Below are 25,075 nucleotides of genomic sequence, written 5' to 3' on the forward strand. Positions count from 1 at the left end.
CTCTTTCCACTGTTTCCCCATCTATTTGCCATGAAGTGATGGGACCGAATGCCATGATCTTAGTTTTCTGAATGTTGAGCTTTAAGCCAATTTTGTTGGCTTAAATTCTTTGTTACTATTTCTTCAAAGTCTCAGACCTTTTGAAAGTTCTCTTCTAAATCGGAATGTGATACCACCATTTATAACTTCCCTCTTTATAAGTACTTTAAGAAAAGAGTTCCTATTTCCTGAAATCTCAAAGCTGACTCACTTTAAAAAGAAAGAACGAAAGAAAACACACCTCTCTGCATGGTTCTCCAGACTTATAGGTCAAGTATGGGAGAGCATTTTTTTAAGTACAGAAGACTCTTGAAAGGGGAGAACATTTTACCTAAAGGTGACATAATAAATGGTCTAGGGATCAGAGGGAGAAAGCATACATGTTTTTCTAATCTTCCTAAAGAGAGAATGATGTCATTAAAAACATAGGTTGAGGACTCACAAATCCCAGGTGTGGCAGCTGCACACCCAGAGAGGCTGTGAAGGGTGAGAGAAGGGGAAGGCGTATCTGCTTCACATCCTTGACTCTCCAGGCAGTGACTGGGTTATTGATGATCTGCCGAGCATTCAGCATTTGTGTTGTTCATGATCGTGTTTCATGGGGCAGGCTTTTTTCCTGTCTGATTATTTTCTGATTATTTCTTCAATCCAGGGTAAGACTATGACCCATGCCGTCAAGAGACTTATATTCTGATAGTCCAGTCAGCACAGAGTAGACTGTGGTATCTGACAGACCCAGGGCTCTGATTTCATCATAGCCTCTGTACTGACCTGAGGAAAACCTGGCAGTCCTTTCTCTGCGTCTGAATCATAAACTGCTTATGGTCTTTCTTATATCCTTGTTCAATAGAGAGAATGGTTAGGGAGGACAAGAGTAAAGGAAGGGAATGACTGTCTTAGAGACAATTTACAGCAGTGTAGGCAGGAAGTTATGTGGCACCTTCAGGAATGATGGACTATGGAGCAGGAGGAAAAGGATAATATGGGACAAGCCCAAGATTGCCAGCTTGGGTGACTGTGCATGGCTTTTATAGATTCGGGGACTGCTGAAGGTAAAGCAGGCTTTACAGGAGAGAGACTAGCATTATTGGAGTCCTGTAGAATGGCCAGTGCAGATACAGATGGGACACTTGGGCTTGGCCTCAGGGGAAAGATGGGCTAATTTAGAAGCAGATTTAGAAATCTTAAACAACAGGAGGAGCCCTGGGGATAAATAAGCTCACCTCAGGGGAGTGTGACAGTAAGAGGAGAAAGGGGGCAAGGACAGAGGAAACAGGTGTGACCGATTCAGCAGCATCAACTATTACCTGTTTCAGCAAGTCAGCTGTCCAGACAGACACTGTGCTGTGCCTGCAGCTCTCATCCAATAGCTGTTGGTTTAATGATGAGTAAGTGAATGAACGAGTGAGTAACAGAGAAACAAGGGACCCATGGGGCTGAGAAGTGGAGGTAGTAGAGGTCAGGGTGAGGAAGGCAACACTGCCAGTTATTCTCACGCAGACGGAAACTAAAGCCAGGAGACTGAAGGAGACCCCAAGGGAACAGGTGCAAAGGGAGAAAATAAGGACTTAGGAGTGAACACTGATCTCATTAAAAAGGTAGACGCTGCAGGTTCTCCATGCTTCTCTGCAAAACATTAGTCATCATTAGTCAGAGCAGCCCATCAGCAGGAGCAGCGGCTGTAGCCACAATTTGACCTTCATCCGAAGATGATATTCTGGTTCTCCTTCATGTGGGAGGTAGATGAAGATAGAGGAAGATGAAATGTCGGCTGTGATGAAGTACCAGGTTCAGCAGGAGCACGTTACCAGCCAGGGAGGGGTATCTCGTACCGTAAAACATGGTTCTGCACTGGTTAATTCCATTAGGAAAAATCTAGGTGCAGCCTTTCCACTCCCCACTAAAGCAGGACCGGGGTGAGCATGAGCCCACAGCACCAGTGAGTCTTCAGAAAACAAACCAGATCCACCGAGTTCCTAAGTGGGTCTAGGAGACATCAACATGATTTATTTGTCCTCTGCAGGGGACAGAAGGTGGTTCAAGCTCTTTCAAACCCTATTTATCTTTACATAATGAGGTCATTAGAAATCCGAAAGCTTCCATTTTGGAGGCTAGGTATCTTTTTTTTTAAGTGACTTAAAGATAATAGGAAATTATTCAAAATTAAGCTGACAACTTAATGGAATTCTGTCTAACTGAAAAGTATTTATTGTGGGGTCACTAGGAATTAATTCTTAACAAATTCTTAGCAATAATTCTTAATTCTTAGTTTTGCCAGTGAAAATTGTGATCCTTGCCTTCACTAATATCCTTAAGATTAAAACCAAAGCAGATCATGATTTTTTTTTAGCTCAGAGGTCATCTAGTGACAGGAGAATTTAAGAGCTGATTTACCTCCTTCTCTGAAAGATCTGTATCACTTCTGATGTTCATGCACAGATAGCAGTTAAGTCATCAGCTCTGTGATGATCCAGTGAGACACATTCTGTGTCCACACCTGTAAAAGGAGAAATCAGGTGGCTAGAGGGTCCTCTATTCCCCACACACATTGTGCTACCAACTTATAATACAGTTTTCAGGAACTAAGCATGGCAACGGCTGGCAACCCGGAAGTCTTCATTTCATCCTGTCATCTCTGAAATAGGATGAAACGATGACATTTTGGAAAACTCTAGAGTTGTGAAAGGCTTTGTTCTCTGCCCAGCACATCTGACTTCTTCAGTTCCGGATGTGTTTTTCTATCCTACCCTTTCCAATTATTCCAACCTGTCCTTGTAGGACTTCACAAGGTCTCTGACTTAACTTCCTTCCCTAACTAGAACAGCACCTTGGGATTATGCCCCTTCTAGGAGAATCCCAGGGACGGGGGAGCCTGGTCGGCTGCCATCTATGGGGTCGCACAGAGTCGGACACAACTGAAGCGACTTAGCAGCAGCAGTGGTGTCTCTAAGGTACAGATAAGAACATACTAAGTCACGATGTGTGTGGTAACTCTCAACCCCGACAGCCCCAGTGTCATGTGCCCCCAGGGGGTCACTGCTGCTGCTTCTTTCTGTCCCATCGACTGTAAAACCAGTAAATAATGCCCAAATAGACATTGCAGATCTACTTGCTCATCCGGCAGATCTTAGGACAAGATCATAGCAATTAAAATCGCCTAAAAATCTGTCACTGTTCTGTGATACACTGCTTGTTGGAAAAGAACTCTAGACTTGGAGTCAGAGAAGATGGGGGCTTGAACTGGTTCTGCCACCTCCCTCTTGCATGCCTGTAGGCAGAACACTGCCAGAACCTGCTTTTTCTGTAAGATGCATGTAATCATTCCTTCCCTGCCTTCTCCCCAGGGATTTCATAAGGAATATATGGCAGTACACCCCAAACTGCCATTTAAATTATAAACTACTAAAGAAATAAACTTTTTCTCAGAAATTATTTTATTTTAGTATTAGTAAAAATTCATTTTGATTTTTCTTTTATTCATGCAACAGACGTTCGGCGGGCACCTGCTATATGCTAGGTGCTGTGTTAGGAACTGGAGAATCAGCAGGAACAAAACTACAGATACAACCCCAGTCATCAGGGAAATTTTAAACTCATGGGGAAGAGAAAGCATTATCACAAGAAGCAATATTCTTACCAATTAGTGACCTTAGCCATGGAAATGGGAGGGAAGAGGAGTGTTGAGAGGTTCATGGAGCTGAAAGTCCTCTAGTCATAGGATTTGGTTTAGAGAGGCCCTGAGTGCCTTCCCTAAGAAGTAACCCTAGGAACCAAGATCTAAACAATAAACAGGGGTTAACCAAGTGCTGAGGGAAGGGAAACAGCTTCAAAGACCTCATGGTGAGAGGGAGCCTGAACAATCTGAGGGACTGAAAGAAGGTTCCTGACACTAGAGTAGAGAAAGCAAAGGAGGTGAGAGTCCAGACCAAGTCAAGTCTAAAAAGATGGTTGGGAAACAAGAGTCAGGTTCTGTAACCAATTTTCACTTTGTTCTTCCCAGTACCAGGAAGCTGGTTACAAAGTCTTTAAGTATAGGTTCAATATGATAGGATTTAGGCTCTGAAAAAAGATTACTGTGACTATATTGTGTGTAAAAGATGGAACCAAGTGGCAGTAGTTCAGGCAGTACTTAATGGTAGGTTGGTACGAGGCTTCCCAGGTGGTGCTAGTAGAGAACCTGCCTACCAGTGTAGGAAACCCAAGAGACCAGGACTGGGAAGATCCCTGGAGGAGGGCATGGCAACCCACTCCCATATTCTTGCCTGGAGAATCCCTGGACAGAGGAGCCTGGTGGGCTGTAGTCCATAGTGTCGCGAAGAGTTGAACACAACTGAAGTGATTTAGCACGCTTACGCAGATTCAGATACATCATTGGAGGTGAGAACTGAGAAATAATGGGCTTCCCTGAAGACAGAGGATGAAATGGTTGGATGGCGTCACCAACTCAATGGACATGAATTTGAGCAAGCTCCGGGAGCTGGTGATGGACAGGGAAGCCTGACATGCTGCAGTCCATGGGGTCACAGAGTCAGATACAACCGATCGACTGAACTGAACTGAATCGATGGCTCGATGATAAAGAATCCACCTGCAGTGCAGGAGACACTGGTTCAACCCCTGCTTCGGGAAGATCCCCTTAAGGAGGAGCTGGCAACCCCTCCAGTATTCTTCCCTGAAAAATCCTGTGGACGGAGGAGCCTGGCGGGCTACAATACGTGGGGTCACAAAGAGTTGGACATGACTGAGCACACAAAAACTAAAAACTCAAAAAAAGTAGGAAGTAATAACCACAGGACTTGAAATTAAGTTGAACTGCAGTAGTACAAGTTGAGATATATTTAATACTGTACTTATTCTTTGAATCAACAGTTCAAACCATGACCCAGGGTAAATGGTGAAATTTTCCTTGTCAAGACATTATGCCAAACTACTTACAAAATTTCCCTACTTGATTTAATGACTATTTATTTTTCTCTAAGGCACTTTTTTTTAGTTTTATTGAGGTATAGTTGACAAATGAAATTATACATCATGGTGATTTGATATACATATACATTGTGAAAAGATTTCTCCCATCTAGTTAATTAACACATCCATAGTTGTTAACACTATATTGTGTAATGAAATTTGCTAAGAGAATTCAAATATTCTCACTCGCCCCCCCCAAAAAATTATACTTTTCTCAACACTTTCACCATGACCAAGCACTAATGCTATTGAACACCATCTGCCTTTGATCCCTTTTTCCAGTTAATATTATGACTCTTACATTTTTTTATATATCAGTGAGAAAAAAATTATGTTTACTTGAAACCTGTAGCAGAATAACAAGGCTAATGCCTGTAACTGCTGTGCCTTTGAAGTTTATCCCAGCCTTATTCATAACATTAATTGGAGAATTCTTTCATTAACCAAAGGCAGGCCACATGCTGTGCATTTTGAAAGGTCAAATCTCTAAAAGAATTGTATTTCATTAAGGAAATCTCAGCACTGATATGAATAAAAATAGTCTCCACTTTAAAGCAGGGTGGCAAATACATGGCCCACATGGCTCACATGCCACCCTTCTGTCCTCCCATTTCCATGTTTGGGATGCTAATTGATAAAGTATGATTTTCTGCTGAGGCTTTTGAGAATCCCTCCTCAACACAGCTCTGTAGGCAGTCAGTTGATCAGAGTTGGAGCTTATCTGTCATCCCTGTTTTAAGGCTGTGTAATTCCCCTGTTCCCCCAAAAACAAGTACTCTAAGGGGGTATTTATTTAGTTTTTCCTCCTACCACAGTTAAGGTTTGCCAGCGTTCATCTCCACGGACTGTGGGTCCTGTCTTCTTAGCCCACCTGAGCTCACAGGCAGCTGTGGATGTTTCCAGTCAGCTGACCGTCCTGCCTCAAGCACCAGTGTCTCCTGTTCTCCACCCCAGAACTTTCTGTGGCACTACAGGTGCTTCCTCAGCCTTACTCAGGGATAACCCAGAAATGCAGGAAAGTTAGCACCCTGGAAGAGCAATACTCAGTGAGGAGCAACCATTTACCCGGTGGGAGAGGAGGGTCAGAGCCAAATGCCCTGGCCACGCCGCTCCACAGGAGAAGGTTCTGATGTGTGTTCCCCAGGGCTCAGAAGAGCCGCAGGGGGCGTCCCAGGCTGGTCCCCAGTTCACTTTCCACATTCTTTATTTTTGCTTCCTGGGGTAACCCAAGTCCTCACATAAGTGCCTGCTTTTGGGAAAACCCAAACTAAAATGGGCATCTTCTGTCTTCATGTTATGTAAAACATCGATTCACAGACTGTCGTCAGTGAAGTACCTCCTAATGATCCTTGGACTGAGGTATGGACTCTGACCCTCCACTCCAGTCAAACCATGTGTCCTTCCTCTGTGCAGAGTCCCACAGGACAACCTGAGGGGTGAGAATGGGCGGAGGGGGAGAGAAAGAAACAAACTCAGCTGCACCATCAATTCCCACCACAAGCAAACAAAATTTTTATCTCTTTTGTGATTGATTGAAAAATACATTCCAAGGACAGTCCTATTTGTACTTTATCTCTGCCAACACTGCTTTAGTGATGCTACTTAGGGATGCCAGAACTTTAAATGAAGATGGAGCCTTAGCTTGTTAAGTTAGAGCAGGAGATAAGCATCAGTTCTGTCTATATTTCAGATATTAGTTTATAAATAATAATATATAAATAAATCATGCATAATGTTATATTTGTATCTATAACTCATAGACAAATAGAGATAAAATTGTTCTTTATAAGAAGTTCTATTTAAAACCACATCAGGGCAATGAATTGTCTCTATGCTTTGCTCAGTAAAGTGCCAAGAATACTTAGAAAAGAAAATGTCAGGGATTCACAGATTCTAGCATTTATAAGACTGCTGAGATACTGCTCAGTTGTGCTTAAACCTCTTCCCTGCTAAACAATCACTCTCATTTCCCTACAACTCTCTTTCAACAAATTCTGAAGTCTCAAATACCAGAGCACAGCGTAACAGAAAGCAGAGAGGCAAGGGTGAAGAAAAATTGCCTCCTGGGGCAGTGATACAATTACATTAAACACCAAAGATGGAGGTAGAACTATAAGAAGCCTTTGGGGTAATATATAGAGACAATCTCACAGTTTTATAGCACAAATGTTTCTTGCCAAACGAAGCAAACAAAATTACAAAGTTGTGTCAAAGAGAAGGCTCCCTACAGTCCAGAAAGCTAAGTGACACCATTGCCAGTGAAAGTCTGGTTACAAGCTGTGCACATGTGTTCACTGTTGTATGAACTCCAAACTGGGCATTATTTCACACAACTGAGTAAGCAGCAATCAGGCTATGAACCTGAATCTGGATAAATCTTCCCTTAAAAAAAAAGAAAAGTAGCACCCAGCATGGAACATACAACAAAAGCTAAGCATGTAAGAAAGGGATAATTATAATTAGCCTTCAAGATCAACCTTCATGACACTGAAATAGATTTAATGTAGACAACAGAAGAAACTGAGAAAACATGCTTGGAATCCTCCAGTGCTAGAAGGTATGACATTTGAAAAAAAAAACAAATGGACAGAGCAGGTTGAAATGCAAAACTCAAGCAAAGTGATGCTTAACAAAGTAAGAGGGTCGTAATAAACAAACCTGGAGGATTGTAATCATCTCAGAAGATTATGTTCACTAGAATCAGTAAAATGTAGAACTGATTGTTGTTGTTTAGTTGCCCAGTTGTGTCTGACTCTTTTGGGACCCCATGGACTGTAGCCTATCAGATTTCTCTGTCCATGGGATTTCCCCAGGAAAGGATAGTGGGGTGGGTTTCCATTTCCTTCCTAGGCTATCTTCCTGACCAAAGGATCGAACCTGCATATCCTGCATTAGCAAGTGGATTTTTTAACCACTAACTGACCAGGGAGTCCTGTAGAACCGATACAGTTAATGGTGTCGAGGCCCGATTGAGCAGTTTCCCAGCTACAGAACAGTAAATCTTCAGCTTTGTTCCATCTTAACAGCCATCACATGTACAATACTCTTCTACCAGTAATATTGATCCTTATCTCAAGATCCTTAACTTTAATCTGCAAAATCCGCTTAGCCACGTAAAGCAACACAACCAGTTTTAAAGACTAGAATGTAGGAGGCCATTGTTGTACCTGCAAAATCAAGCATAATGCTGTTTCTGAAAAAATTACACACACATACTGACAACCAAAATTCAAAACCCCAAGATGGTTTTATTAATCCTTTTGTAGCATGGTTATAATGGTATGAAAGGAATTGGAGGAGGAGGAATCAAGATGGCAGAAGAGAAGTACGTGGAACTAATCTTCCACAAATACATCACAAATACATCCACATGTGGAACACTTCTCACAGAATCTCTTACTGAATGCTGAGAAAAGGAATTGTGCTTAGTCATGTCCAACTCTTTGTGACCCTACAGACTGTATCTTGCCAGGCTTCTCTGCCCATGGAATTTTCTAGGCAAGAATACTGGAGTGGGATGCCATGTCCTACTCCAGGGGATATTCCTGACCCAGGGATTAAACCCACATCTCTTGTGTCTCCTGCACTGGCAGGTGGATTTTTTACCACTAGCACCACTGGGGAAGCCCGAACAAAAAGAATAGGTGAGCATTAAAAACAGGTTAGTTGATTAAGTCTGAGTAATTATTATATAAATAGTTATAGGAAAATGTAAATCTAGGGACAATTTTAAACATTTTAAAAATCATGATATTGAATATAATCATTGTAAACCGGGGATACAGTTTACATAGAGCACAAAGACTGTAGTGAGGTAAAAGTGGGCCACCTTACTTCTCTAACCAGGATAGAAGGAACTTAATGGAGAATCATAGTAGGATGAAAATAACTATTTACTTTGTTTAGCAAAGCAAAACAAGCCATAATCCATATTTTTGGGCTTCCCTTGTGGCTCAGCTGGTGAAGAATCCCTGTAATACAGGAGACCTGGGTTCAATCCCTGGGTTGGGAGGATCCCCTGGAGAAGGGAAAGGCTACCCACTCCAGTATTCTGGCCTGGAGAATTCCATGGACTGTATAATCCTTGGGGTCGCAAAGAGTCAGACACCAATGGGCGACTTTCACTTTCATACTTTCATATAGCAACAGGGAACTTATAAGACCTAAAAAGGCAATTGAAAAGACCTTAAAAAGGAATGTTAAAAGAGCAAAAAACTTAAAAAAACTAAGAGAAGAAAATAATATATCCATTGTGACAATAAATTGTTGAACACCTTTCTGAAAAGTGGGCATCTGTTTTGCTGAAAAAGAATTCAGAATACATCAAAGCCATCAAGTGGAACAATGCACCATTTTAAACTGGTAAAATGTAAAGTGCACATTTATTTAGTTCCCACTGCAGTAGTCCCTATTATTATCGTCTTTGTTACAGATAAGGAGTCTGAACCTTGATCAGGGGACTCACTCACGGCCACCCGGGCATAAGCCATAATGCAAACCCAGAGCCTCACTCAGAGCCCGGAGCTTGATCCTGGTGTACATGCCGTGCCAAGTATGTGTGTGACCACACAGCTAGTGACAGGTGCAGCTGGGACTAGAGCCCAGGTCAGCGTCATCCCCCCTTCTGTGTGTACAACCTCTCCACTGTGCTGTGCCAGAAGTTGTTTTTCTGTTCTTATGTTTGTCTCATCCCCATGAACCAAACATTTTGACACAGGTTACTTTAATTCTCTCCTCCAGTTTCCCTGCATACTCAGAGCCCCTACAAACTCCCACTGCTTTGCCACTCTCAGCCACTATGAGTAAATTCTCCTACTCAGTCCCATCCCTGCCCCATGAGGTCGATCCTGGAGGTTTTCCCCAGAGATCTGCTCTGGCCTCTTGATAAGGACTTGGATGCTGGTGCCCTCTCAATTAGCATTAACTTCTCCCCTTTGCACTCTTATCCCACCTCTTATCTCCTCATGAAATAATTCCACCAGTTATCTCTTTTTCTCCTCAATCTTCAGACTCTGTCTCTGTTCAGATACCATCTCATCTAAATGCATGCTTCTCCAAAAGGAAATCTTCCCTTTATGGGCAGCTTTATTCTTCCCGTAGCCACTCAGACACTTCTCAGTTCTACTTCCTCACTTCCCATTCATTCAGACCCACTGAAATCTGATTTCTGCCTCTGTTCTAGCAATCAACGGCCACCACTGTGGCCACCTGTGACCCTCCTGTTTGACAAACTTCTTAAGGCCTTATTTTATGAGTATTTCTGTTTACTACTTCTTGAAACCTTTTTCTTTCTTGACTTTCAGTTACATCTCAGATACTTTCATTCATTCTACATACCATGAAGTGGTCTCTTTTCATGCCACACAATTTTGGTGTCTTGTTTTAAGTTTAACCTAACATATTATATCTCTAATCCTGATAACCTCTATTAAGCGCCAGACAAGAAAGCAAACTACTACCTGACTTTACCTGAACCCAAATTCACCAAGGTTGAGACTTCAAAATGTAGTTTGACTACATTTGAATCCAAACTCCAAAGGTACCTCAAACTCATTTTGCCCATAACCTAACTTTCTAGACTCCATTCAAAGAAACCTTTTTCCTGTATTTTGTGTCTCAGCTAATGAAACCACCCAGTTTCCCAAGTTAGAAGTCATCACGGATTTCATCTTCTCCTTTATACTCCTCCACGCCAAGCAGATCATCCTGAGTATCTTGTGACTCTCTTTCTTGCTACCCTCCTCACTCTTCACTACTACTATTAATTCATTAAAATGTGTCTATTGAAGTATATGCTGTATGTCAGGCATTGTGCTAAGTACTGGGAATACATTGTGAACAAAATAGATATGATCTCCCCCAGTGGAATTTATACTCTAGAAGGAGAGATGAGCATTAAACTAACAATCTCACAAATACAATTACATAAATATGATTTCATTAATATATTTATATATAGTGATAAATTCCATGTGAAGAAAAATAGAGAATGCAATGAAAAATTAATTAGATTAATTAAACTTAGATTTAAGATGAAGGGTCAGGGGCATCTTCCCTGAGGAGGTAGTGTTTAAGCTGACACATAAAGAAGGAGCCAGAGATGATTTGGTGGAGGGTTAAAAAGGATAGGTAAATGAAGGAGATTGTGCAGAGGCTCTGTGATTAGAGAAGCCTGGCTTATAGTCAATGAATTTCAGTGAGTGAAAGGAAATAACCCATGAGGAAATAATTCTGGGGAGAGTGTGTGTGTGCTAAGCTGTTCAGTCATGTCTGATTCTTTGTGACTCTATGGATGGTAGCCCACCAGGCTGCTCTGTCCAAGGGGTCCTCCAGGCAAAAATACTGGAGTGGGTTGCCATTCCCTTCTCCAGGGGAGTGGTAGGGACAAACTTATATAAGTCCTTGGAGGTTTTGTGTTTTATCATAAATGTGTGGGAATCCATTTAAGGATTTTAAGCATGATCGGATTCAGTGACATCAGCAAATTTACTGTAGCTTCAGTTGAGGTAAAAGTGATGGTGAGCATGGATTATAATGGTGACTGTAGAGATGGAGAGAAGTGGGTTTGAAATAGATTTTGGTGGTAGAATAGACAAAAGTTGATGATAAGGAAATGAGGAAAAGAGATTAAGAATGACTTCAGGTTCCTGCCTTTAAAATTTGGAAAGGCAGGTGAAATTTTCCCAGATATTGAACACATAAGACAAGAAGTAGGAGGGAAGGCCGAAGCTTCCATTTTGCCTTGTTGAGTCTGTGGTGCTTGTGACATACTCACAACTTAATAAATATTTATTTAATGTTGGTGTAATTTAATGACTAAGGTGTTTAATCTCTCTTAAATTACTTAAAGATGTTTTTAGATGGGTTTCTCAATAGAAGAGAATTTAATGCTACATATCCATTATAATAAAGAAAATTGTTCTCAGAAATGGACTTTTCCGTTTGCAAGACTGATATCCTTCCACATTCCCATTGCTAACTGTTTACAGCTCACCATAAGCACATGGAGTGGTTTCTCTCTTCTTTGCCCTCCATCTTGTTCCGAGCATAAGCCCTTTGTAGTTGCTAATATTTTCAGCAAGCCTCACCTCAGTCTGAGTTTTAGCCTCGCTGACACAATTCTTCCTCTTCCAGTGTGTTGCTTCACTCCCGTTCAAGGCTGTCTACCTGGCCTGCTTTATTTTGAACGTATTTTTATGTAACTGAGTTTATCAGAAGACAGCATGTGCACGCTTCTCCTCTCTTGATACTTGCTGGGAAAACTTGAAATGGTCAGATTGCTCTCTCCATAAAGAACAAAGCCCTGGGGGGAAATGGCCTTCTGAAAAACAGCTTTATAGTGTTTATAAGTAAAACACTTTTATTTAAAAGATGCAGGAAAGATCATTTTAAAAGCATTGCAGAGAATGCCTCAACTCTCCACACAAAAATGGATTCTGTAGGCCAAAGATGGCAACTAATTTGAAATTTTCTTTGCAAACTGAATAATTTGCTTGACTGAAACATGGTGATGTTGAGGTTAGGGTACCACCAGCAGTATCTTAATGGAAAGGCTGTTTCTTAACCTAGGTCAGTTTCATTAAGAAAAAGTGCCCTTTTACTGATATGAAACAGCTTAAACAAATTTTCTAAGGTAACTGCAGGGTTTAACTCATTTAATGAATTTTAATAAGAAATACAAGATCAGTCAAAAACCTGAAAAAAATGAATAACACTGAACTAGTTTTAATGGAAATTAGCTCATTATCCTGCTGGCTTACATTTACTGAAGGCTGAATTTTTGATGGAAAATTTGCCAGGCTGTGGGAAAATGGGAGGATCTTTAAATTAAAGATTAACTGTATTAGTGGTATTTTTCTCCCTTAAATTAGCCTTAACTGGAGGCTTTTTAAAACCTTGGGCCTTTCTCCCCTTTGGGAAACTTAAAAAAAAAAAAAAGATGATTTCCTCTATAGGAAGAATTTCTCACTGTCCCTGAAATATTTTCAGGAAGTAGTAGGGACATGAATCTCCTTTATTAGTCACAATCCTTTATAAGAAATGATCATTTAAGAGATGGTAGGGTCTGTGCAAGTGGCCAGGTGGGTTTTCTGACCTCCAGCAGGATACCAAGTTCAGTTCAGTTCAGTTGCTTAGTTGTTTCCGACTCTTTGTGACCCCATGAATTGCAGCACACCAGGCCTCACTGTCCATCACCAACTCCCGGAGTTCACTCAGACTCACATCCATCGAGTCAGTGATGCCATCCAGCCATCTCATCCTCTGTCGTCCCCTCCTCCTCCTGCCCCCAATTCCTCCCAAAATTAGGGTCTTTCCCAATCAGTCAACTCTTCGCATGAGGTAGCCAAAGTATTGGAGTTTCACCTTTAGCATCATTTCTTCCAAAGAAATCCCAGGGCTGATCTCCTTCAGAATGGACTGGTTGGATCTCCTTGCAGTCCAAGGGACTCTCAAGAGTCTTCTCCAACACCACAGTTCAAAAGCATCAATTCTTCGGCCCTCAGCTTTCTTCACAGTCCAACTCTCATTACCCAGGTCTTATATAAAATGTTCCCAATATAGGGTGTTCTCAATATGCCAGCACATTTGGAAAACTCAGCAGTGGCCACAGGACTAGAAGAGGTCAGGTTTCATTCCAATTCCAAAAAAGGCAATGCAAAAGAATGCTCAAACTAACGCACAATTGCACTCATCTCACATGCTAGTAAAGTAATGCTCAAAATTCTCCAAGCCAGGCTTCAGCAATACGTGAACCATGAACTCTCTGATGTTCAAGCTGGTTGTAGAAAAGGCAGAGGAATGAGAGATCAAATTGCCAACATCCGCTGAATCATGGAAAAAGCAAGAGAGTTCCAGAAAAACATCTATTTCTGCTTTATTGACTATGCCAAAGCCTTTGATTGTGTGGATCACAATAAACTGTGGAACATTCTGAGAGAGATGGGAATACCAGACCACCTGACCTGCCTCTTGAGAAGTCTGTATGCAGGTCAGGAAGCAACGGTTAGAATTGGACATGGAACAACAGGCTGGTTCCAAATAGGAAAAGGAGTACGTCAAGGCTGTATATTGTCACCCTGCTTATTTAACTTATATGCAGAGTACATCATGAGAAACGCTGGACTGGAAGAAGCACAAGCTGGAATCAAGATTGCTGGGAGAAATATCAATAACCTCAGATATGCAGATGACACCACCCTTATGGCAGAAAGTGAAGAGGAACTAAAAAGCCTCTTGATGAAAGTGAAAGAGGAGAGTGAAAAAGTTGGCCTAAAGCTCAACATTCAGAAAACAAAGATCATGGCATCCGGTCCCATCACTTCATGGGGAATAGATGGGGAAACAGTGGAAACAGTGTCAGACTTTATTTTTCTGGGCTCCAAAATCACTGCAGATGGTGACTGCAGCCATGAAATTAAAAGACGCTTACTCCTTGGAAGAAAATTTATGAGCAACCTAGATAGCATATTCAAAAGTAGAGACATTACTTTGCCAACAAAGGTCCGTCTAGTCAAGGCTATGGTTTTTCCTGTGGTCATGTATGGATGTGAGAGTTGGACTGTGAAGAAGGCTGAGCGCTGAAGAATTGATGCTTTTAAACTGTGGTGTTGGAGAAGACTCTTGAGGGTCCCTTGGACTGCAAGGAGATCCAACCAGTCCATTCTGAAGGAGATCAACCCTGGGATTTCTTTGGAAGGAATGATGCTAAAGCTGAAGTGCCAGTACTTTGGCCACCTCATGTAAACAGTTGACTCATTGGAAAAGACTTTGATGCTGGGAGGGATTGGGGGCAGGAGGAGAAGGGGACGACCAAGGATGAGATGGCTGGATGGCATCACGGACTCGATGGAGGTGAGTCTGAGTGAACTCCGGGAGATGGTGATGGACAGGGAGACCTGGTATGCTACGATTCATGGGGTCGCAAAGAGTCGGACACGACTGAGCGACTAAACTGAACTGAACTGATAGTGTGTTCAAATTTAGGAAATGAAAATGTAGACTTCCCAATTAAATTGAGTTTCAGATAAACAAGTAATTTTTAATATAAGTATGTCCTATGCAGTATATGTCTCATGCAGTCAGTCTACAGGACATCCTAAAAAGTTATTCATTGCTTATCTGAAATTCATATTTAACTGGGCAACCATAGTCCTATAATTTATTAAAATTGTATTTAGTTGATATGTAAATTTGATTTAACTCTCAGTATAAAACTGGTTTTGTCTTCTCTCCTCTTCCATTTTTCAGAGTCAGAATTTCTTATTTAAGCTATTTGTACTGTGTTTCTGTTTCTCTGCCCATCTAATTGTGCTTTTACATGAGGAATTAAAAATATTTTTTAACTCTATTTCTTGTTCTAAAAAAGACAGATTTTAGAGATCTAATTCAGTTTTGTGCTTCATATTAAATGCATTGAAACTTCCCTATTGGCTGCATCCAAATTTTCCCATTTATTCTCTTAATTTTTCCTTTTTAAAATGTCCCTACTCATGTTTCAGTTAGCTTATAACTGTTTCTTGCAGTCTTTCACTTTTATTGTCTTTAGAGTTAGAATTAAATAAATGTTTGGATTCATACACAGACACATCAACACACTTCAGTAAATGGTCAGTATGGAAAACAGGTCAAGTTATTATAATAAATAAATAAATACATTTTTTAAGTCTATAAGAGAATTATAATATTCTACTTTCTGTAGAAGTAGGGGAAATAAAGGCCAGAAATAAACTAAAGTATAAAGCAAGTTTTATTAGTTTAAACAAAAATCTTTTTTATGAATTTGCCTTTGAAAAAAGGACTATCATTTCTGAAAGGCTTAAGAAAAAGCTATCTATATTCCTCATCCTGTATCCCTGTGAGTGTAGGTGGTGAGACACCCAAAAGTAATTGTCTCAACAAACCAAACCTGTCTTCCTTCTGTGATCTGTTTTGGCCAGAATGATTTCAGAAAAAGAAAAGTTCCAGAAATAAGAATTTAAAAGTTCTTGTTTTGTTTGGGGGTATTTTATGTTAGTTGCAATAGACTAGATTTCTTAGAGGTGTAATCCCTGCAAAAATTTATTGTACATTTATTATCATTTGACCCACATTAGTATAGCATTTGACCTACGTTATTTGACACATGCTATTATAGTATTTATGGAGCTCTTCCAATGAAGCCGAGCAGAAAACTGGAGATTAATCATGTAGAAATGATTTTATCAATTAATTGGGCCAAATTGGGTATACCCAAAATAGATGTTTTCTTTTCTTTCTTTATTCTTTTGCATTTTTATTTACACAATTATCAAAACAGCAAACTGCCAACCAATTAAATCTTTAAAGAAGAATTGCATATCTTTTTATGTAATTTATTTTTAATTGTAGGATAATTGCTTTACAGTGTTGTATTGCAAAATAAATGTTTTCTGTTCATCTTCATTTAAGTGCTTATAGCATGATTGCTAATTTGCCAAAGGAACTCTAAGTCTCACGTAAGTTATTTATTTTTAAGGAAATCTATTCTGATACTATTTCTGCTGCCTAAAATTACTTACTCTGAAACAAGCAGCTTCTCTCTGACAATGACTCAGAAAGTGAAGCTATTGCTTCGGAGATTGAAGCCTCTTTCTCACAATTCAGCATTAGGCATATTTCAGAAACTGCCATAATGGGCACAGTGGAGAAGTCCTGGGTCATGCCAATAGTCTGAGGTCAGACTGAATAAAACCACCTCAAAAGAAGAGGAAGCCAACGTGCCAGTGATGACAGGTGGTCAAATTAAATGGCCCTCTCTCCTTGTCTGATCTTAACCAATGTCCCTATTATGCCATTTCAGTTCAGGCACCATAACTGCCAAGAGATCCCATGATTATACATTTTCCCCAGGAGGAATAATCATCTTTTAAGATAATGCCCCATGAGGAGATGAAAGCTCCATAAAAAGAAACCATTTTCAATACATCTGTAAATCTAAGAAACTCCCAGCACCTAGCAAATGTAAAGCAGCAAATACTCAAAATCCATTCTGGCACTGCAGGAAGAAGAAAAAGGAGGAACACAGAGAAAGCAGAGGAAATCACTGAATGTTTTAACATTGTGAGAATGTATAAATGACATCTTTTCTCAAAAGAACCATTGCTGACAATTCCATGAAACAGCAAATAAATTTTATTTAAACAGCAAATAACTATTATTCTTCAATGAGAAGAATAGTTAATTGGCCAATAGGTCACAATGCTTTTCACTTTTATAATTATTGGTCAGATTATTTTCATTGGCCTTTTACAGAATGAGTCAAAGAGATAAATATATTTATTTATCTGTAATTTTACTCTCAGCTGTTATCAAAAAGGATGTGATTAAATCCTTGCAATTAAATTATAATCAAGCCACACATTGAATAGAACTTTTTTAATAGTTGGAAAGAGAAATAAGAACATACATATAGAGTATACGAGAAAGTAAGCCAATTTCACCCATCTCCTTAGGTGAGATAGTTGTTATACTTCAGCATTAAATTTAACTCTGTGTTCCAAGGAAAATTGAGGAACATGATGGCTTACATGCTTTCACTCTTTTCATAAAATGCAGCATCAGCTATTTACAACATTTGTGTTGAGGTGTAATTAGTATTTAAATTAGTACTTATACTCTGCCTGCGTTGGATTGCTTCAGCATCTAGATAAGTGTGTGTCTAGTTTTCTGTGGATATTTCCTATAAATGAAAATAGTCAAAAACCATGGCCCATTCTATGCCAGTCCAAGTTTTAAAAGTAATAAACATTACATGGCATATTTTCAACATTCCATTTTTTATTGGGCATTTTATCAGACACCACCTTATATTAACATGAGTGAAGTCATTGAAAGAGGGGAGAGATGGTATGAGAAGAAAGTAATTTTGTTCTGTGTGCTAGATTGTGTTTTGGCTTGCTGGGGTCAGTGTATAATAAAATAATAACAATAAAGGAAAAAGGAATTAATCTGTCCTTTACTTTTAATTATCTTAAAGGTCATTCAGATCAAACAAAGTCAGTTCAACCGTCAAACCATTTGTGATCATTAAGAGAGTTCAATGAGTTGAAAAAATCCTGTCTTTGATGATACATGATTCATTCAATTAACAAACATTTTTAGCCACTTCGTCATGAAAAACATTGTGCTGTCACTAGAGCAGAGGGATAATAAAATAGATATCTGCTGTAGAGAAGTCAGTGGGAGAAACAGCTCATATGCAATTACAGTAGAATCTATTCATGATATAAGTATATACATTATTTATAAATGTAGGATTAATGAAGGCTTGTTGATTGATTTCTAACCACATAAAGCAGGTACATAAAGCAGAATTATTTGTTATACTAATCACAGGTGTTAACCTTTTAAAGTCTGAATTTCTATCTATATTCTCTCTGTCTGTCCCTCTCTACCCCCCTCACTGTTTCTCATTTTCTCTCTGTCTCTCTCTCCCTCTCTCTCGCTCTCTTTCTCTCTTCCCATCCCAACCACCCACACCCAAACCCACACCCACACACAGCTAAGGCTGTGCCACAGAAATCCCAAAGGATGACTCAGCCTTCGCTCTTGTAAAGTGACTGATCTTTTGCCACACAGTTCCTCACCATCACTGGGCTTCAGAATCCTCAGCTGCCATATAAAGAAATATTCCTAGAATCATTAATATAATTCCAATAAAATTGGTCCCTTTGAAAAAAAAAACTGTGCAGCTAGGCAGAATGTGGTGTTGTTGTTTCCTATTAACTTATATAAAGTACTTGCGGTTGTCTTAATATCATGCTACCTGTAAGTGGTAGTGGAATGTATTTTCAAAGTTCATATATCGTTTTCTTTATTGCAGGTTTCTTTTCTCCATGGAAAACCCCAAAGCCTGTAAGTTGAAATTCTTCTTCTTTATTACTAGTTATGATTACAATTCCACTAAATAAGATTTGAATTGGGTAACCTCAAAAATCCCTTCCTCCTTTGAGATTTTTGATGTCAAAAGAACAAGTTCTCTGTGAAAAACTAATTTGTCTTACTTTCCTATAAAGATTGTTTTGTTTTTTTATATTTTTACAAAACAGGCATTAACACTGTTCAATATGGTGTGCTGAAAATTCTTTAGAAACCTTTGTTTTCACCATCAAAATACCATTGTTTCTTACTGCATTGAATTTTTAAAACAATATAAATTATAGACCCAGATGTCTTGACCTACAAATTAAATCTGATCCTCAAGAAATTTCACTGTATATTTATTTGTGTTTATATTTACATTTTAATGCATACAGAGCTAAATACATGTGTGTCTGTGAAATACTTTGTGTTTTTCCACCATAAATGACAGTCACTCAAAGTGGTGCTCTGAATTTTCAGAAACTGGTGATCTCTGCTGTCACCTAGTCTCTCTAAGCCTAGTTTCTTTATCAGCTGTCCTGAAATGTTGATGCTAACGTAGGAGACTGGTATTTTATTAATCTTTTTGTGACACAAGTTTAGCCAAGTTGCCTTCCCAGCTGGAGATGATCTTTACTTGCCATTAGATTGACTCTAGTTTGTCCAAGTCCCAAGAGCTGGGACTAGCTTTCTGGGGTCCCATTCTATGCTGTGTTAGAATAGCCGACCCTAACTGAGATGGCTAAAACCCACAAGTGGAAGAGAGCTGTGGCAAAGTGATTCAAGTTAACAACAAAAAACAAACAAACAATTTAAACAAAAAACTCAAAATCTCAGGGAATCACGTCTTCCACCTACTTTTCTTTCCTCTCACAGTAAGTAGCCCTGACACCAGTGGCCCCTGGTTTGGCCAGTGAGTAGGGACTTCTTGGGTTAATTTTATGCTCCTTCTTTCCCCCTTTTACTGAAGGAATATTTAAGTGCTTCATTTTCTCATTTTAGAAATGATTTTGCATATTTTTCAAGCGCAATAACTGGCTTAGTTAAATAACATGGCTTTAAAATTATTTGAAGACATGTGAAAATAAAATATTATTGAGCCCTGGAGTATGCCTGAGGTCCAGGTTTCTCTCAAAGAGAGATGAGAAAACTGGGAGCTGGTAATGAGAGGCCCATGCTCTCAGAACTTTCGCACCAAGCGTGTCCTCATTTGGGATTCAGCTCATCTGGTCCACAGAGAATATCAGATGAGAAAACTAGTCTTACTTGGGCCTAGTTAAACTGTTTAGTGATACATGTGATTTTGAAAACAAGTATTTAAAAATATTTAAAATGAAGTTTGTTTTGCCTTGACCAAAATCTGAATAATTCCTTCCTTGCACCACCAGAGTTAAAAATCTGTGTTCTGTGGTTACACATATCTTTATCTAATTTAAGAAGGAATCTTGCAACCTCATCATGGTGCTACAATTATGTAATCTACTGATTTCCTTATATGTACCACATTTACACAAATGATGCCATTTGGCATAATTATAGTATCTGCTGTCATTACACTAATTACATCCACACTCAATAATTTCATAGAACTCAGTTTAAAATTAATCCTGAACCCAGGCATCCCTCCAAAAGGTAGGGCTTGGACTTCCAGGTCCTAAGCTAAATGAAGATAGAGGACTGTCAGTGTAATGCCCTCCATGCATCTACCAGAAATTCTTCAGATTAGGGACTCTGGTGACAGGCCAGGTGTACGGTGGTTTGGGGTGCAGGCTCTGAAGGCTTACTGCCTGTGCCCAAACTGTGCTTCTCCTTACTAGCTAGGTTGCCTTTGACTAGCTGCTTAAGCTTTCAGTATTTCAAGTTCATCTATAAATGGGGATAATAATAATACTCCTCTCATGGTTATTGTAAAGAGTCTATGACTTAATCCATGTAAGGTGCTAAAGCAGAGCCTCTGACATGCTCAAAAATATAAAATACTGTCATTCTAGAAAGCAGACCTTCCACAAATAAACTCTTAGTAAATTAATCACTCAATGAATGAACATAGTTTGCAAAACTGTTTACTTAAACAAATATATAAATACATACCCACAGTATTTGGATTCATACACTCTCACCTTTGAAGAGGATTGATGACATTTTTAATCAGGATAAGGAAATGTTATCCTGAGTGAGATCACCCCTTCTCCTGGTCCTGTGTCACTTCCTGACCTTCTTCTGTCCTACTGATCCACATCTAAAACTAACCCACATCAAGATAGTCACTTCTGTTTAACAAGTAATGCACTAATTGTAGTGAGTTCTTGTTCTCTTCATTTGGAAGGAATCCAAGTTCATTCTTCAAGTACTGAATCAAGCCAAATGTCTTCATCTCCCAGCCCTGCCCTAAAATAGTAAGGAAGTGTGTTTAGACTATCCCAGCTTCTACAGGTAGCAAGCAGTTTCTAGTTTTCATGGGAAGGACAACTTACCTTGTTCACAAGCTCTCTATTCTCAGTGTGCATCCTAGAATCAGAAGGTGGGTTTAAAAAAATTGACCACACCATGATCAATTTTTTTCTGTTTTATTCTTTGATATCCCATTGTGGATTATATGTCCATTCTGTCCACTGCTTTCTCAGTGACTATATTTTCATACAGTTAAAACATTCACTCATTCATCAAGGAGAATAGAAATACAAGTCTCCTCCCAGATAAAGAAAACAATTTTGTTTCCATTTTTCCTTACTCTAGAAAAGTGTTTATGAATATTGGCATAGGTAAGGACATGGCTAGGACTGTGGAAAGTTCCAATCAGAAGCCTTTTTGACAGGTAAACGCCTGACAGGACACACAGCTCTTCAGAGGTCAAGGCCAGGAAGACATTAGGTGGAATAAGAAGTTGGGGTAAGAATCTATGTGGTTCATGAATATTGAGAGGGACTAGTGAGTACAAGGTAACCCAGCTGGAAGGCAAAAGTGCAGAGGCCAAGGTATCTAAGAAAGTACTGAGAAGTCAATAGAGTTGCTCAGTCATGTCGGACTCTTTGCGACCCCGTGGACTGTAGGCTGCCAGGCTTCTCTATCCATAGCGTTCTCCAGGCAAGAATACTGGAGTGGGTAGCCATTCTCTTCTCCAGGAGATCTTCCCAACCCAGGGATAGAACCCATGTCTCCTGCATTGCAGGCAGATTCCTTACTGTCTGAGTCACCAGGGAAGCCCTGAATACCTATGGCTGATTCATGTTGATGTTTGGCAGAAGTCAACAAAATTCTGCAAAAGCAATTATCCTTCAGCTAAAAAATAAATTAAAAAAAAAAAAAAAAAGATGCTGTCAGATCAGCACATCAGCTCCAGAGAACAGGGGTGGGGGTGGGGGGATGGTGATCCCACAACAGGAGGTTTCCACCATGGTCTTCTAGGTCTGAACTTCAAATGACTTGATAAGAGGGTGGGGGAATGAAGGACTAAGAGTCTTCTTTTTCAGTAATTTCATGGGCACTGTGATTATCTGCTCTACAGTCAGACACTGTGAATGCTTTACTAAGCATGAACTGGACTCAACAAATTTCTCCATCTCAGTGCTGTAGACATTGTAGAATTTTTCTATCTGCCAAAGAAACTTTCCTAAACAGTGCCAAAAGCATTATTTATTTTGTAGTTTTAAGACTGTTTTTTAGATTACTGATATTTCACCTGAAGCATGTTTACTCCAGTGACTGTACATGAACAGTATATATACTAGCAAGACTTATGGGAGAATCAGATAACCCTCCGTGGAAGATAGAAATAAATAGACATTTGCTGAAGCCCTTTGATGACAAGTGGAATACTCAGTGATTCAGACCATATTTCTAATTTACTTACTTTTCAGGATTAAGTATCTTATGTTTAGAAACAGAAGGGAGAAAGTCACAGACAAAATGTACCCACCTGGTGCCTGAAGTCAGTTAAAATGAAAAATAAAAAAGAATATGCCTTTAGCCACAGTGTGGGTCTTCCTATCAGAGTACAAGCACAGAGAATGGATGACCAAAGGAACCTATAATGGCTTCCTAGGCAAATTTTACTTTCAAGTGAATTATGAAGTGCATATTTAAAGATTTTTACTAAATGAGAGCGAAAGGGTCACTGAGCAGAAAATTAGCCAGGACTGTAAGCAAATTTACCAACTATTCCCCTCAATGTATTACTATGTTAAAAGAAAAAAAAGGACTCCCATTATAGTTATAGATTTGTTTTTGACCCAGGGTCGGGCACTGACAGCTGCTGGACCTCTCTGTGCTCCTAGAGATCATGTTTAATATTAGGGAGTTGAACTCAGCTAGGGGTTTTCCATCTTTGTTAGTTATAGAACCTTTGTTCAAATGAAATCTTGGTCAGTAGCACATAAAGTAAACACATTAAAATGAAGCCAAGTGTCCTCTTAGTTTCTTCTGAAAGCTTTAATAAAATAGATTGGTGTTTTATAAAAACAGGAATATATTTCTCATAGTTCTGCAAGCTAGAAGTCCAAGATGAAGGCACCAGAAGATTCAGTATTGGTCAGAGCCTGCCTCCTAGATGGCTGTAACCTCACCTGGGTCTTGGGACTACAGAGTTCTCTGGGGTCTCCTATATAAGAGCACCAATTCCATTCATGAAAGCTCCAGCTTCATGACCTAATTATCTCCCCAAAGCTCCACCTCCTAGTAGTGTTACCATGGGTGTTAGAATGTCAATATATGAATTTCAAAAAGCTCAAATATTCAGGCCTTGTCTCCAGTAGTACTGAGAGAAGGGTCAGTGACCCATTTCTTGCCCAGTTTGCTGAATGGTCCAACCCCTGCCACAATCCGAGGTACGTAAGTGGATCACAGGGACCTTTGTGTTATATGCTATCTCACATCCTCTCCAGCTTTAAAACATGTATTGTTGATAGGTGACAGCTGGCATTGAAGCCCTAACCAAACAATAGCTGTTATGAAAACAAAAGCAGCGACAGTGCAGTAGAGACTAGAAAGTTATAATCCTGCCAAGCTCAAAATAGTGTGTATCAAAACGGGCCTGCAAGAAAGAACAGGTGACCATATTTTATTGGTTTCACCCATTCACTAAATTTGCATTTTCTGAGTACTTGCTGTGTGTTGATAATGCAAGAGTGAGAGAGACTATGTCCCTGCAGTCTCTGTGCCCAGCATCATCTATGTGCGGAGACAACGGTGGACTTGCAGTTCCACTTGAGTGTGAGGGGCAGGCGGTGGGTACCATGCAAGCACCCAGGAGGCACAAGTAGCCAGATCAGGAACGGTCAGCAAAGGCCTTCTGGGGGAGGGGCCTCGTCTGAGTCTAGTAGCCAGGTGTAATGAAGATGAGAGATGGAAGAGTGCAAAATAGGTAAACTTTGCAAGCAGAAAAAGAAATAAAATATGCAAGGGAGAGAACCTGTAGGGTTCTAGCGAATGAGAGGAGGGACCATCAGTGGAGATGAGAAAGAGGATCAGCTGGAGAGCTGCCATGCCCCACTAGAAAGTGGCGTTTATCCTGAGGACTACACTCACTTAGTGCAGAATTTCAAACAAGAGGGTATCCTAATCTCATTCTACACACAACAAGTTTAGTCAAAACTGAAAAGCTGAAGTTGAGTTTGAAAGAGAAATTGATTGGTTGTTTAAGTTGGTTGTGTAAACAGGTGATCTTGGTGAACGTGGCTTTCTCCTTGATAAAAAGAAATGAGTCCTCACTTTACCTCACGGGGCTATAGTGATGATCAAAGAAGATACTGTAAATGAAAGAACTTGGTGAACTAAAAAGTATTCTACAGATTGTTAATAAATCATGATGGTGGCAGCAGCAGCATTTTGGAGAAGAAACCACTGGATCACCAGTAAATGAAGCTTCATAGAAGACTTTGAACAATTCAGAAACCCCAAAGGGTTCTATAACTACTTATCAACCATAAGGAAAGTGATTGAATGCTCAAGTATAGGAAGTGGTTTGGATGTATATAGGTGTCAAATGAATACCTGCAGACTATTTTCTTCAGTAAAAACAGTGTCATGAATTGGAGCCATCTTAGAAAAGGAACAATACCATACAGTTATAAGCACTTACAGATAAATTATCTTGAAATACATACAGTGTCTTATTTTATAGAGAGAAAAAAACAGATTCAAAGAGATTAAGTGATTCGCTGAAAATTACTACCTGGTAGGTGACAAGGTTATG

The 25,075-nt window shown here is 39.8% G+C and overlaps 1 protein-coding gene across 1 annotated transcript in view; it reads left to right on the forward strand.

Moving 5' to 3' along the window:
* Positions 1-25,075, forward strand: part of MAGI2 (membrane associated guanylate kinase, WW and PDZ domain containing 2) — a 1,481,671-nt gene that overhangs the window by 1,256,540 nt on the left and 200,056 nt on the right. The window contains exon 11 of the mRNA XM_052638336.1: positions 18,848-18,879. Coding sequence (XP_052494296.1) covers positions 18,848-18,879 — 32 coding nt within the window. The remainder of the gene's footprint in view (positions 1-18,847; positions 18,880-25,075) is intronic.

Source organism: Budorcas taxicolor, chromosome 4 (assembly GCF_023091745.1).
Source record: "Budorcas taxicolor isolate Tak-1 chromosome 4, Takin1.1, whole genome shotgun sequence".
Lineage (NCBI taxonomy): Eukaryota > Metazoa > Chordata > Mammalia > Artiodactyla > Bovidae > Budorcas > Budorcas taxicolor.